Source organism: Panthera pardus, unplaced genomic scaffold, assembly GCF_024362965.1.
Source record: "Panthera pardus isolate Hobbes unplaced genomic scaffold, ASM2436296v1 HiC_scaffold_17, whole genome shotgun sequence".
Taxonomy (NCBI): domain Eukaryota; kingdom Metazoa; phylum Chordata; class Mammalia; order Carnivora; family Felidae; genus Panthera; species Panthera pardus.
Genome location: NW_026526732.1, coordinates 11,039,387 through 11,055,463, shown reverse-complemented (window position 1 = coordinate 11,055,463; position 16,077 = coordinate 11,039,387). Strand labels below are relative to the sequence as shown.

Below are 16,077 nucleotides of genomic sequence, written 5' to 3'. Positions count from 1 at the left end.
CTACTTAGTCATTAACATATTTGCACTTGCTCGAGCAAATAAAAATAACTACTGCAGTTGAAATAAACTAAAATAATCTTTGTAAAAAGCTGAAGAATGAAATGATTTTAGAAAACTATGTTCTACCAAAATCATATACACTATTGCAGCTAGTGTGACCTCTTCAAAGTTCCACTCTCAAATGCTTTCTCTCCATGAAAACGAGGTCCACACTAGTATAAGGGAGGCATGGCTTCAGTTAAGAAGACCCGCCTGAAGATATTCAAAAGGTTACTAAGTGATAAATTAACAGAAATGAAAACATTTAAAATATCATAAAGGGATAAGAGTATTTAAAAAAAAATGAAGTCTGAAACACTTCTGTTCTAGGATTAGGTCTGGCCAACTCATATTTATAAAATATATGTTATTTAAATATATGATCTTATATTTATTAAATATAATATGCATTTATTTTAGTTTTGTTTCACATTGCTTAGAAATATATTGAAGGTTAACTGTGCACCTTAACCTCTGAAATATGATGAGAGGCATCATATAGATTTATGAAGATACGAGCTAAACTTGAGCTGTCACTATTATGGCACCAATAGTTAAATTTCCATGTGCACGTTGGAGCATGACACACCAGTGTACCTATTTGAAGACTTTCCCTTTAGAGAGAGGACAGCCAAGTGCATTACAAGAAAAATGCCCCTTTGGGAATACTTTGAGTTTTCACTGATAAGCCTACATGCATAGTGCCTTAAAAATAGTTATATAAACATTATCTTCGGGGCAGGTGCAGTCTCAGCACTTATTGAGTACTTGCTGTGTACAGGGCACAGCTCTCCTTGAATGCGGCCAACCTTCCCTTAAACTCTCCCCTAATTTCGCAGCTTGAAGAAGTTGGTGGGAATTACGCTGATGGCCCCAAATCAAGGCAGCGAGGCTAACGTTCTGAAAAATTACATAACTCCTGGGAGAGGCAGTGCTTTTGCACAGATTGCACAAGTATTTTCTTGCTCCGTCGGCTCCTCCAAACCTTGGAGGCCAACAGACAACTTTGTTCCCCAGCCCTTCTCCCTCTTTTGTCTGCTCGTCAGACTCGTTTTCCACCTTTGTATCGTTCCTTTTAGACGTGAAAACAAACACGCGAACGGCCGGTTGGCAAGGAGACGAGGCACGAGGGGAAAGTGCAGCCTCGCGTCGCCCCACGCCGCCGCGCTCCGGGCGCCTGCGGAGCCGGCCCGAGCCCCGGGCCCGGGGCCGCCGGGTGCCCGCGAGGCTGCGCCCCGGCGGGCGGGCGGGCGGGCGGGCGAGCAGCGGCGGCGGCGGCGGCGGGCGCAGGGACCGGCGGGCGGCGGCGGCCCGCGCAGAGTCCAGTCCGCGTTTTGCGAGTGCACACGAGTAATCAGAGAGAAGTGGATAATAGTTGCTCGGGCTCGCTCGGCTCCCTCTCATGCCATGCTGGGCCCGATAGGCTCAGTCAGTCGTGTATTTACCCATATCCGGGTTAGAGAGGAAAAGAGAAAAGTTTCATTTAAACCTGAACTAAAAACTTTCACCATGAAATCACACAGCGGGAACAGGCCCAGACCGTAAGGCGTGACTCCCGGTTCGGCTCCGGCGGGGCCTGTGGAGGGGGAGGGGGCTCGCTCGATTCCCGTCGGGGCGTGTGGATGCGCACAGGAGGGGCCGCTGACTAAAAAGTGGGTTTTATTGTCTCCCCCCGCCCCCCGCCCGGCCTCGCCACGCCGCGGCGATCATGGCCGCGCGGGCAGCAGCGGCGGCGGCGGCGGCGGCGCGGGCGCGGGCGGGCAGCGGCGAGCGGCGGGCGCCCCCCGGGCCGCGGCCGGCGCCCGGGGCCCGGGACCTGGAGGCGGGGGCGCGCGGCGCGGCGGCGGCGGCACCGGGACCCATGCTGGGGGGCGGCGGCGACGGCGGCGGCCTGAATAATGTGCACCACCACCCCCTGCACCCCCGTCACGAACTGAACATGGCCCATAACGCGAGCACGGCGGCCGCCGCCGCCAGCACTAACAGCGCCAAGAGCGGCGGCTCCGAGGCGGCTCTCAAGGAGGGTGGAAGCGCCGCCGCGCTGTCCTCCTCCTCCTCCGCGGCGGCGGCGGCGGCGGCGTCCTCCTCTTCCTCCTCGTCGGGCCCGGGCTCGGCCATGGAGACGGGGCTGCTCCCCAACCACAAACTGAAAACCGTTGGCGAAGCCCCCGCCGCACCGCCCCACCAGCAGCACCACCACCACCACCATGCCCACCACCACCACCACCATGCCCACCACCTCCACCACCACCACCACGCACTACAGCAGCAGCTAAACCAGTTCCAGCAGCAGCAGCAGCAGCAGCAGCAGCAACAGCAACAGCAGCAGCAGCAGCAGCAGCAACATCCCATTTCCAACAACAGCCTCGGCGGCGCGGGCGGCGGCGCCGCTCAGCCCGGTCCCGACATGGAGCAGCCGCAACATGGAGGCGCCAAGGACAGTGCCGCGGGCAGCCAGGCCGACCCCCCGGGCCAGCCTCTGCTGAGCAAGCCGGGCGACGAGGACGACGCACCGCCCAAGATGGGGGAGCCGGCGGGCGGCCGGTTCGAGCACCCTGGCCTGGGCGCCCTGGGCGCGCAGCAGCCGCCGGTCGCCGTGCCCGGGGGCGGCGGCGGCGGTGGCGGCGGCGGCGGCCCGGCGGCCGTCTCGGAGTTTAATAATTACTATGGCAGCGCTGCCCCTGCTAGCGGCGGCCCCGGCGGCCGCACTGGGCCTTGCTTTGATCAACATGGCGGACAACAAAGCCCCGGGATGGGGATGATGCACTCCGCCTCAGCCGCCGCCGGAGCCCCCAACAGCATGGACCCCCTGCAGAACTCCCACGAAGGGTACCCCAACAGCCAGTACAACCATTATCCGGGCTACAGCCGGCCCAGCGCGGGCGGCGGCGGCGGCGGCGGCGGCGGTGGAGGAGGAGGAGGAGGAGGAGGAGGAGGAGGAGGAGGCGGCGGCAGCGGAGGAGGAGGAGGAGGAGGAGGAGCAGGAGCGGGAGCTGTGGCGGCGGCGGCCGCGGCGGCGGCGGCAGCAGCAGGAGGCGGCGGCGGCGGCTATGGGGGCTCGTCCTCGGGGTACGGGGTGCTGAGCTCCCCCCGGCAGCAGGGCGGCGGCATGATGATGGGCCCCGGGGGCGGCGGGGCCGCGAGCCTCAGCAAGGCGGCCGCCGGCGCGGCGGCGGGGGGCTTCCAGCGCTTCGCCGGGCAGAACCAGCACCCGTCGGGGGCCACCCCGACCCTCAACCAGCTGCTCACCTCGCCCAGCCCCATGATGAGGAGCTACGGCGGCAGCTACCCCGACTACAGCAGCCCCAGCGCGCCGCCGCCGCCGCCGCCGTCGCAGCCCCAGTCCCAGGCGGCGGCGGCGGCGGCGGCGGCGGGGGCGGCGGCGGGCGGCCAGCAGGCGGCCGCGGGCATGGGCTTGGGCAAGGACATGGGCGCCCAGTACGCCGCTGCCAGCCCGGCCTGGGCGGCCGCGCAACAAAGGAGCCACCCGGCGATGAGCCCCGGCACCCCCGGCCCGACCATGGGCAGATCCCAGGTAACCCCCGCGCCGGCCGGGCCTGCTTCCGCCGCGGCGGCCTCGCCGCGCGCCTCGAGCCCTAGTTTCTTTCTCTCCGCGTACTTTTTCTGCGTCTTCTGCCGGGGGGGAGGCGGGGGCGAGGCGCCCAAAGCCATTTTAACTCGCGGCTGCCTCCCTCGGAGGCTGGGGAGCGCGCGGCGCCCGACTGCGCGGCCCGGGCCCCGGGGGCCTGGGGGAAGAGGGTCTCGCCGAGGGCCGGGACGCGCGCTGCGATGGCCGGCCGCCGAGCACCCCCGCCTCGCCACCCCACCCCGGGCGCGGAGCCGCGCGTCCGGAGCCGGGGACCGCGCGGCGAGGCAGCGGCGTGGGCGCCGGGGACGGCTCGGGCGGCTTTTGTAACAAAATAGGCGCTCCCGGCCGGTACGGTGCGGGGAGGAATATTGACCCCGTCTTCTCGGTTAGCGCCAACAATAAGCTTTAACTGGGAAAAGAATGAGGAACTTTGTCCTACCTCCAGCCACACCGCGTTCCCTCTTAGCCTGCAAGGTGAAGGCAGGAAAAATAGGTTAGCTTTGTGGCAAACCCAGTGTGTTTTTCGTAGTTCTGCCCGGCCATTCAGAGATACTCGATGCGAGCTTTGAGTTTGGATGTTTCGTAGCAAAAAGAATGCCCCAATTTACAACGACGTGGAGGTAAAATATTCTAAAATAAATCGATTCCTTCCTGAGAATAGCCAGGAAATCCATTATTTGGCTTATAGGCTGCTGGAAAGGAGTCACCTTCAACAGATAGGCTACGTTAAAGGGACACATCCCGGTTAAGTTGAACTTATTCTGATCATGGAACAGGCATACATTTTATTCAGCAAGTCCAGGAAAATAGCAGGCCAGTGAAAATTGATCTTTTTGGATCAGATTTATTTGGATTTTCTTTAATTTGCTGTCCCCCAAGTCCTACGGCGTTATTAGGAAGTGTCCTGCACTCTTGCTGTTTCTTGCTCATAGGCTGAGCCTAAAGACTGACTTGATCTCCTTTGCAAGGTTTGGAATTTGAATTGTGGAGGTAAACTGGCTGTAATAGTCTCCAGACAGCTGCCTCTGAGTTGACATCTAATCTGCCATCTGATTGGCTCCCCTCTCACCATTGGGCATTTAGCACTGCTGATGTAAATAGAAGTGCTGAGCAGTACAGTCACAAAAATTCTTGCCACAAATAATAACTGAGCTCTATTACAAGCAGATGTAAGGTTGAATATTATTTAAAGCTTAAGTTATTATGAATCATAGTTATTAATAAGAGGATTAAATCCTGAAAACATCATGCTGGTGTCCAGTATTGGGCATTTACAAAAATCAGATCTTTGACAGTCTTAATGTGGACACTGCATATATCACGGACTTGAATTGTAGTATGAAGATGTGGCAATTGAAATGTAATGAAGCCAAAAATTTTAGCAATTTCTGGATTTGCAAAGCGTTTATTGAAGTGCCCTTTCCAGATTAAACTGTGGGGGAAAAATGTGAATTGTCAGCACACGTAGTTTAGTGTAAAATTAAAAATGATAACTTAACATTTCAAGATCCTGATATGCAGCGGTCTCTTTTAGGGATATCGAATTAGCTTTATAACAAGATTAAAGCTGTATTTCTAGTAATTTATGTTGTAACGGTGCTGATCATTTAAAATGTGGATAAGGAGTTTCCATTGAATTGACATAAGCATGAAGTGAGGAAACTATAATTTTGTACACAAGAATTAATCAAAGGGGAAACATGGATAATCTTGTGAAATACTGAAAATTATTTCATTATTTTCTTCTTGATTATTTTGTTGGGTTCGGTGGTGTGACCCTTATTTGAAGTGCTTACACATGTATTAGGGAAACTGTCTCATGCAAGCTGTTCTGGGTGTGTTTCTTCCAAATAATCTTTCTTTTGTAGACATCTTAAATGCTGTGAAAGTTTTTAAAATCCTCATTTGTTAGGAAGGAATAACAGCGGTTGTAATCTACTTAGCTTATTTATTTTAGGAAGGCGTATTTTAATAACAGTCATATCTTAGGGGAGAGACTCGTCAGAGTGAACACAGGACTGAATTTAACAGATAATCCTGTGAATCCCTGGCCGAGGACATTAGTGTCCACTGGCTTTCAAATCTTTGGTTACTGGAGTTTAACTTTTAATGAGAATGTATTTTCCTGCTCTTGATAGAAAATTTGTGACTATCAATTTTCATTTTTGATGCACACAAGTGAAAACACAGAGGAGGCTCGTGTAACTAAACCCACGTAATTAATTTTAAAAAGATTTGCTTTGTCAGCTTGCTTTTAAAGGGATAGTTTAAAATTCCCATCTTGGTAAACTAGAACGGAGAGATGATGGAGGCAGATGTAGGTCCTTGTTACTTTAAAGTATTATTTCTTAATGGTACCAATCATTTTAAGTATTTTGTTTTCTTGGAATGAGAGTGAATCCATTATGTCCTCGGTGTGACCCTTGGGAATAGCTTTTTTATTTTTGAGGGGCGAGGAAACTGCTGGGCATATGACCTAGATTCACAGATTTCTCTTAGGTACTTTGCCGTGTAATGTGTGGAATGTGTCTTTTTTATGTATTTTCTTTTTGGGAGGCTAGTATTTATTTAGTATTTGTTGCGATCATTATATTAAGTCATAGTTATTTGTCCAAAATATTGAATCACTATGTCACTATAGGCCATAAAGTACTATTAAATCACGTTGTTAAATGATGAAATTTTCTTGTGGCTTTAGCACATTTAGTTTCATTTTTGATTTTAGGAATTGTTTATATTGGGCAGCAAATGTTTTTATAATTGGGAACAAAATATATCTGTATATTGTATTGGGAAGGTCTTTTTAAAAAGTGAAATAAGCCATTTTATGATACAGTTTGTTGCTGGGTTTTTTTGTGAGATAAAGTATTTCGATAGAGCAGTTCAAAAGGAGTACTGAGGTCTGCTCCTGTAAGTAATATTTTATAATGTCCACATCTGTGCCAAATTCCATTAATGCTATTTTAACTTCAGTTTAACAGAATATAACACAACGTAATAAAAAGAGCCTTATTTATCATTCAAAGAAGTGACTAGCTGGCTTACAAAGCAGGAAGTTACAGACTGGTTCCTGATGACCTTAAAATTTGTATAAGATACATTATAGCATAACATCATTCCCCACTTCCCCTCCCAGTGATATTTTACCCTATCTGATGTTTTAAAGCTTGTAAAGAAATTGTTGTGCCCTGAATTAATATATTTGCTGAGATATGGCTGGCTGGCTGGCTGCTGTGTCGTCAGAGAATGTGGAATTGGCAGCTGTGGTTCATAGAAAAGGCCTAGCATTTAAAAAACCAAAACAAAATACATAGAAAATATTTACAGTTTTCTGTTTTCCTAGGTTACCTGGGAGGAAAGGGTGCGTGGTTTAAAATTGTTTTCTTTGGATATCCTGATTTCTGTGTGCTTAGTTTTGACCATTTTATTTTGATGATAAGTACTCTTTAAGGCAGCTGTCACTTAAATTTACGTTTATATTAACATAACATTGATAAGTATGTTCTAGGGAGCATCGTATTTTTGTCTTGGCTCTATAATGAGAAGCCTTAACTCCCGTTTTCACTTTGGTTGTGCTTTTTATCTGTATTTCGGAATCAATCTTTGGCAGGGTTTTTCTGCTTGTTCCATTTTCCCCGGCATCATATTGTATCAGAATATCACAAGCGTGTTGTAGAGATGGAAATAATCCACATCACTCTTAGACACTTAAACTAATGTACCTTCCCTCTAAATATCATGTTATTCCATTAGAATTGAGAGAATAACATCTTCATGCTGGTATCAAAATAGTATTAATTCTGGTTTGAGGACCAATTTTGAAAATGTAAAACAGTGTAGAGGAAGGCTCATAAATTCATTTGGTAGTTTTATTAGACACACGTTTTAAAGAAAACAGGTGTAAGAGAATGGGGTTGAGTTTTCAGTTCTATTTCTTATTAATGGACTTTGTTACTTTATATTTTGGGGCAGAGTACATCTAAAAAAAAAAATGGCTTCTGATGTAATAGGAACTTACTTACTTCCATAGGATAAATACCTATGTGACAGGCAAACTGAAAAGATGATCATTTCACTTATGTAACTCTTGTTCTCTCCTAGGATGAGAGTGGTTCGATTTAAAATTTGTTGGGGTCTCTGAAATTTTGCTACTTATTTTGAAGACTGATTTGGACATGTAAATTTTGGATGTATTGCACTGGGGACTGACTATATTAGCTTTTTGCCCAGCGTCCTAAATTTAGAGGTTTTTCTCACTATGCTAGACTGACACTGCTCAGTTAATGGATCTGTGTACCTTGATCCATCATTGAGGAAAAGGAACTAATAACTCACTTGTGTCACTTTCATTTTGGCCTGTGTGTAGTTTTGGAAGTTTGAAGCTTATATTTACATTTGAAAGAACTGTCATGTATCACTTAAACCAACAGAATTATGGAGGCTCAAAAGGAATGTTAATAAAACTCGAATTCCTTTAATTTTTTTCTTGCAATAATTAGATTTTCAAAGTGGATGTTACAAAATTTTTATGACATTTTCTAATGCTGTTTATGCTTACGGGCCACTTGCACATGCTAGGCCTTTTTAGAATCGGATACTTGTTGGTCACGGGGTTTTCCTGAGGTGCCCTTTCTTCATCAGGATATTTGTGCAGATTCTCTGTGGATATGTGAAGGAGCACACTTGACTGTGTATATGTATGGGAGGCTGAGGGTTCTCTATTTGACTTCTCCGTGTGTGTGTGTGTGTGTGTGTGTGTGTGTGTGTGTGTGTATAGGGAGGGGGAGAAGTACCGGGCACAACTGCTTACCCACTGAGGATGCGCATATATCACAGATGTACAACTATCAAACGATACTGCTTTTACGGTTCGGAGGCTATTTATACAAGATTAAGTGGCTCTTTTTGGTTTAATTGGATGATTGAATGATAACTTTGATCTAAAAACTTGGTATACGTTGGTGACTTTTTCCCCTGAGAATTTTGGTGAAAAGAAAATGATAGAGGTATCGGTACCCAGGTGCCATTAAGTACACGCTTATTTTGCCTTACGCTAACACTGGAATGAATGGAGTTGTTGCCACGTGCATACTGTAGTTTTAACTTAACAATTCACACTAATTGAGTGAGCGAGTGGATTTATCAAACTAAAATGTGTGTCTCTGCAGTAAGTTTTCAGCAAACATGTTCTATTTTCAAAGGCTTTAACTTGGAATAATTCTGAGAAAACTATTTCCTTAGATTTACGTATTTGAATAGGATCCAATAGACAGTTTTCAAAAGCCCACTTCTGAATGGATCAGTGCCAAGAATACTAGAAGGCCACTGAGTTTGACAGATGAACTAATGATGAAATTAGTTTGTTTCTTGGATGATGCTTATTGGTAGGAAAGAGACCAGAGCTCTAAGATCTTCAGCACATCCGGTTTACCAATAGACACTCTTATTTTAGGTAGGTGGCAGTAGAATCTGGAACAGATCTGTCATAGCAAGACCGACCTTTTGAATTGAAGTAGATTTGGCCTCTGCTCACCATCTTTTGTAGGATGCACTTCTCAGGGTCTCATTTGGGCCTTGATGAAAGATGAAACTTGAGACTCAGACAAGTCGTTACTTATTAGGTGACCCTGGAAGGGAAGCCATATTTGATGAAAACCGGAAGAAAATCCTGGACCACGCTTTGAAAACTATGGGTTGCTAAAAAAATTATATCTACGTATTTTTTTTATTGCGGTAAAATAACACAGAACATAAAATTTACCGTTTTACTCATTTTTAGGTGTGCAGTTCAGTGACATTAAGTACGCTCACATTGTTGTGGACCACCATCTGATTTCCAGAACTTTTCGTCTTCCCAAACGGAAATAAAAAAGTACATTTTTTCCTTCCCTTCCTTCATGTCAGACTTTCAAATGGTTAGTTATAATGTGTATTATAAGGAAAATAATCTTTTCATGGCCATTAATCTTGCTGCTTTGTAGTTGGTTAGTAAATCCTTCCTCACATGTTCCCTAGCAGTGCTCATGGTGTGTGTGTGTGTGTGTGTGTGTGTGTGTGTGTGTGTGTGTGTGTTCGTTCCACTACTTCTGCCCAGCTCTGACTTCGGGGTGATCTTCCCAGGTTTTGTCTGTTCCGAAGTGTGTGTGTCCTATGTGGGTTCGTTGTTTCATTGTCAGGTCATTAAAAGTTTAAAAGCAGCTTTTTGAAGCCTTTCTGTTGAAAGGTTTGGGATACTTTGTTGAGAGAAGCCTGGTACTTGGTTAGATGATAGGATGTGGAAATGAACTGTTAGCATGATCATTTTTCCCTTTACTTCTCTTATCTTTTGCATGTTTAGCTTCTTTTTTAAATTACTTGTTATATCCTTCTATCGGTGAAAGTCATTTACAATGGTCATTTTTTTTCCAGTTGTGTTTTAGGTTTTGGGCCATCCCAGTCCCCCCCCTAGCCTGAGCAAACAGCCAGTCCGTGTGATGCTGGGTCTTTTTTCATAGTGTTCTGTGCCCCCAAGTTTGTGTTTCCCCCCTTATGTTTTTAATTTGTAGTCCTTTGTAAAGCTGCAGAAATTCTTTGTGTGTGGAAAAATTCCTAAATTAAGATGATTGGTCTTTTAATTAAATTTAGAGGCAGCTGCAAAGGGTTGCTTCTTGAATCCTGGTTAGTCTTCAGAAGAGGATTTTTCGTGTGTAAAATTTGGAATTGTATTTTTGCTGCCATTGATGCTGATATGTAGTCGCATCTTTAGCCGATCAGTTGTGTATATTAACCATGGATTCCACAGAGGACATAGAGAGTGAACTGTGATTTAAGAGTGTGTGCTTGGAAGCAACAATTTTTTAAGGTGTAAACATTTAGCATTTGTGCATGCTGTGACGTGTGTGGTGGACAAGTATCTACTCCAGATGATCGGTTGGCAAATATTTATTAAGCACCCGTTTTCCTAATCAGCCCAGTGCCGGACGGTAGCTAGGGTCTGGGGATTGCTCTTGCTTCTGTGTGCAGTTCAGAGAGACAGCGTGCCAAAGCCTCTCCCCACTGAACCTGGGCATGGCATTTTTGGCATCGTTGACTTAGAACTGGCTCATTTAAACAGAATGCAAATAGCAACCATGTGGGTCAGCAGTCTGTTGGCCAGCTTTTTTTGGGTGGGGGAGTGGATTTTGGCAAAACAAATAATTGTAGATTGTTGTGATATAGTTGATGTGAGCTAGTGACTCTTTTCCATTTCTACCAATCAATTACTGGCTTTGTGCCGGAACAAAATAAAGATCCCGCTACAAAGAATAATAACTAAGAGAAGGAAAATATAATCAGTTCGAAATTTGTATAGAATGGTCCTTTTTCTTTTTCTCAGTTTTCTACATTACATAGGCTCTTGGAAAAAAGTTAAAACAGTCTGCTCAGATTTAGGAAGATACTTGGATTGCTGGAGTATTTTTGGTAACTGTTTAGATAATGTATGCTGGCTGAGGAGTAAATTCAGCTACTGCTTCTGGGTCCTGAAATAAACCTTTCAGAAAGCGAGGCATTGATGATTAGTGGAGGCTGTTCCAGAATTCTTAGTATCTCCTGTTTCTTTTTGTGATGAGCATCTTAGAAGTTAAACCACTCACCGCACTTCGTAACCTTATTTTGAAATGACTGGTAATTTTAAAATTTGTCTAGAGTTTGGCATCTAATTTATGAAAACTTAAGAAGCAAATTTGAAGTTTCCGTGACCATATATTTATATATATCAAGCTGTAACCCCATTCTAATATCCTTTAAATTTTCTGCTTTCAGCTCATATTTTTTTATAATAAATTCACTTTACCCAATGAATTATAAATGACCTTGGAAACAGAAACGTAAAACATTGCTACTGCTGAGCACGAGTCTGTCTGAAGAAGCAGACATATTTCTAAGGGAACTGGTATGTTTGTTGTATATTAGTTGATTTCTGTCATTATGAGGATTTATGAGAGAATGCGAATATGTTACGAGGCATCCTGATGTAATGGAAAGATCTTGGGCTTGGAGTTGGTCAGACTTTGATTCATTTGTAGGCTTGAGTGCCCATTTTCTCTGAGATATGGCAGAGGCTCAGTTTCCTGATGTGGAATGTTGGCTGCTGGGCGGGGCCGCCACTGAGGTCATCTCTGTAAATCGGTGGCATTGTTCCGTGGTGTCTCTTTTCTTCCCACCTGCCTTCCCACTGTGTAGTGAGCCCTGAGTTCTTGTTCTCTGCCTGGCCCTGATGCGGTTCAGGGGTGTGGTCGCAGATAAGCCCCTGCCTCCATCAATTAGGTGACCCCAGTCCCTCCCAGCTGCAAAATTCTCTGCTGCTCTGAATTTTAAAAAATATGGTGCCTAATCAGCAATGCACCACTGAACATCTTATTAAACTATACTGGGTCCCAGACATGTTCAGTGAATATAAACTGAGGTCTATGCAAATATACAGATTTTGTGAATACCACGGCAATTTCCCTCACAAAATGTAGTTTTGTGCTGATTGGGACTCTTGTGAACAATTGGATGAATTGGTTTTGGTTGATCAATAGAACTGTGATGGATTGGCGTCATTGGATCTCAGGTGCTGCCTCACGGTATTCCGTCGTTAATGTTAATTAGTAGATTCTGAGAATTATTCCTATCTTCTAGGTCTTTGTCCTTTCCACTTTCATGATCTATGAAATTGACTAGCTTTTTTAGGGGAAGTGCTTTCTGCAAAGGAACAAAGTTTCAAAAAATTAAAACTAGGCTTTTTTGCAATTCTGAATGGTGGACTTTGGTCTCTGATTCATGCTTAAGTAACTTACTTCTGTATCTGTTTCAATTTTACTGACTCTGTGGTTCACATTTGGTCCTTAGCAAGATTATCATTTACTCTACGTATCACCAAGGGTGGTGCTGCTCTCAGTCAAAGTAGGGAATGTCAAAGCTGAGAATGAATGCCAAGGGCCTGCCTTGGATATGTAGAGAGGAATGGTTTCTCTTCTTTCTTTTCTTTTCTTTTCTTTTCTTTTCTTTTCTTTTCTTTTCTTTTCTTTTCTTTTCTCTTCTTTCTTTCTTTCTTTCTTTCTTTCTTTCTTTCTTTCTTTCTTTCTTTCTTCTGTTAATGCTGAGATTTATAAAAGTATCAGGGACAAACTTTAATTCTATTATGAACAAATCTTACTGAGCACCACTTGGTGCTTAAGATACAAAGAGTAAATATAACGTATAATCCATAATTTTCCCTGGTGAATTGTCATGGACTCCTGGTGTTTTACAAAGTGGAAATTAAAATGAATGGCTACATTATTCTTCTGCAGAAAGACTATATCCCTCAAAGTGCATCATCTAAGAACTATTTGAATAGTTGATAATGTATCCAAACTGAAAATTTCCTGATGCGTGTATTATACATTTCCAACATCCGTTGCAAGAAAATCTGTTCAGTTACTGCTTCAGGGTTTTATGTGGAAGGTCAGTATACTTGGAGTTTGTTCTTAGGTGCTGTGATATTGATGAGAAAGCGATCTTAATTTGGGTTTTTGTTTGGGCATCATAAGGTGAATTTTCAGCTAAAGAGATGGCTTTATAGTGTCATTAGCATGAAGGATTTAGAAATCAGTTCATTTACCTTCACCGTATTGAACAATCTCCTGTGTGTCGTCAGGGCTTTGGGACTAGAGATTTGTGTCATCATAGCAAGAACCAGGGTATCGGGCAGATGTTTGTGGACGACCTCGTATGTGTGCCTGGTACTGTACTGGATGGTGGACCTTGGTAAAATGACAATGCAGGGCCTAAGGACCAGTAACCTTAGTGCTACACAATACAGTGTAAATGGTTTGGTGGGAGAAGTCTTGATGTTAGTGTCTCATCTCACACAGACTAGACTGGAGTCAGGGTAGGGGTAAGAAGGCGCTGCGCCAAATAAAGTCTAATAAGCTGAGAGCTGGTCAGCGAGAAGTTACATTAGTGAAGAGGCTTGGGAATGGAAGCAGGAGGGGCGAGGGCAAGAGCCAAAGGTGTGCAGGTTAGAGAACCTGCAAGATTGGACATTCACCACCTGCGTGACCTTGGACTAGCCTCTTTACTCCCTGACGTTTGAAGTTCCCTCTGGTCTAAGGAGATGGGAAGGAAGACTTAACCCATGGAATTGTTTTCAGAAGGACACTTGATAAAGTTCTGGTACACTGCCTGGCAAGGAAGGGGATGCTTTCAAAAAGTAACAAAGGATTGTATGTTCTCATGGATAAGGAATTAAAATGAGTTAGATGTGGTTCGGTATTAGTTAATTTGACAAGTTAATTTAACAGCCTGTTAGTCTTTCCTCTCGGAACAAGTAGGTTAGCATTTGAAGCCTATTTCTAATCCAGACAGTTCGTTTTTTATTGCCTCATGTGTCTGTCCCTTGCCATGTGTTTGGGAAGAGTGAGTGCTGGGGCAGTCGATCACATTTCCAAAATGTCTGCTGTAGTTTTCCAGTCTTTTCTTACAGTCCTGGTTTTTTAACTGGTAAGGAAAAATAAATTCAGAAGATCGATAATTGGAGCATTTAATTTCACCATCATCAACAAATATTTAGTGACCTTGGTGTCGGGACACTGTACCAGATGAAAAGATATCCGGGGAATATTGAAAAATTGTTAAACATCGTGGTGCTCGTTGGTTAGCGTAGAAGAACATGCGTAGGATATCCTTAGGTTATAAAGTGAATATTGGTGATTAAAATAAAGAAGACGGTTTGTGGAATGTTTTCATCTTACTTCCTATCCCATGTAATTAGAACTATGGATTGAATAACTCAGGCCTCATAAGCAGTGTAAATTTTGAATGGAAGGAAATTGGTGGTAGGCAGACAGCTTGCAGATTGGTGAGATGGATCTTTTGCTTTTAATTAATTTTCTCCATGTGCTAAAGAAATAGTTTATTATTGTTAACTGTTGAAAAGTTTAAAAAATTATAGTTCCATTTGTTATGGTTTTGCTGGGTTTGAAAGTCTTCCCTTTCCCGACTGTTGGTGCCAGCTCCCTTTCAGTTTCATTTGGCTGAGTAGAGAGAACACTCCAGAAGGTGCCATGCTACAGCAGGCAGAGGCGTGCCTTGTGAAGGTCTTGGTTTCTCCCCTGCTGTCCATTATGTGGGGCGAGACTTTGTTTTTCCTCCTCCATTGAGACATTTGTCAGAAGTATGAACACTTTAAAACAGTAATGTTTTACTTTTATTCAGCAATTAATTAGTGAAGATAGGATGTGAAAAGCAATTTTGTGTTTTGTCTTTTATTGTGCATTAAGTTCCTGTAGTTTTCCGTATTGCTGTATTATTAATGAGGAGGGAGAGAAGAATGGAGGGAGAAGGTGAATTTTATTTAAGACAGTTATATTCGGGTAACTCAAAGGAATGTGCTTTTTTAGTCTAACTACGCTTTCCTGGTGTTTCATGGTTCTTTGAAAAACTAATGTAAAGAAGTTGTAATCAGCTCTTAAGATTATTTGCGCCAACTGGTTGTTAATATGTGGACGTTTTATTCTTGGTGCGTCTAGAAACTTCATATGAATGTATTTTATGAAGAGGAAGGTGTACTAGCATGGCTAAACTGGGGAGGCGGAAATCTGGGTTTGATTTGCACGCGTGGTATTTTTTAGGGACGCGCAAGTTTCACACATGAAATAAACTAGGTAGTGTGTGCGGCATCACATGATCAAAATATTTTTCCCCTTACCGCTGCCAGAAGCTATCTATTGCTTTTCAACAATCTTACTTGTTGGGCATCATGCCAAGATGTTTAAGACAACCCCTTACGTGAGCTGTTCCATTCTTAACCTCTTTGACTGAAGTGCCGTGACCTTCACATATGTAGATTAGCCATGTGCTCTGTGAATTGAAACTTGCTGCCTCAGGAAGAAAGGGTTTTTCTTTTTATTCCACTGGGAATTTGACAGCCATTCATCCCTGACCTGGGCAGAGGTAATGCAAGGAAATTGGATTCAAATGGAACGCGGACAGATAACACAGGGAGGCAGACAAGCTTTCTACCTTGTCGAGGATGAAAATATCCCGCGGTATAGATAATGTGCTGATGCAAAGGATCTGAAAAGCAACCGATACAGAGGGAGATAGATAGATGTAGGCACTTTGGAACAATGGCCTTTAAAAAAGGAAATTGCCATGATGGGCCTTTCTAATTAGTTCTGACTCTACTCTTTCTCTTCCTTTCTAACCTAAGTTTTTGAAGTCTTTTTCGAATTTGTAAAAATTTCTAAACCCTACTTGAGAATTAAATAATACTAATATCGGGGGCGAGCGTGGGCTTAAATATGTTGAAGCTAGATGAGTCTTTCAAAAGTGGAAGTCGTTAGAAAGTTGGAGAGATGAATGTGTCACCTGTATCTAGAAGAATCGGCATGTTTCTTTGTCTCGACGCTCTAAAATTTTGAAATGATACTTAAAGAGATAGTTTTACTCACGTGAGAGTT

At 44.5% G+C, this 16,077-nt stretch overlaps 1 protein-coding gene across 9 annotated transcripts in view; it reads left to right on the top strand.

The window, feature by feature from the left end:
* Nucleotides 1-1,695: 1,695 nt before the first annotated feature.
* The window catches only part of ARID1B (AT-rich interaction domain 1B), a 446,720-nt gene continuing 432,338 nt past the window's right edge, over nt 1,696-16,077 (top strand). For 2 of the 9 annotated variants that reach the window (XM_053904329.1, XM_053904327.1), the window contains exon 1: nt 1,698-3,574. In XM_053904329.1, the coding sequence (XP_053760304.1) occupies nt 1,748-3,574 (1,827 nt within the window). In that variant the 5' untranslated portion in view covers nt 1,698-1,747. Of the gene's footprint in view, nt 3,575-16,077 lie in introns of all 9 variants that reach the window. The other 7 variants (XM_053904334.1, XM_053904326.1, XM_053904328.1 and 4 more) reach the window with 5 other exon arrangements.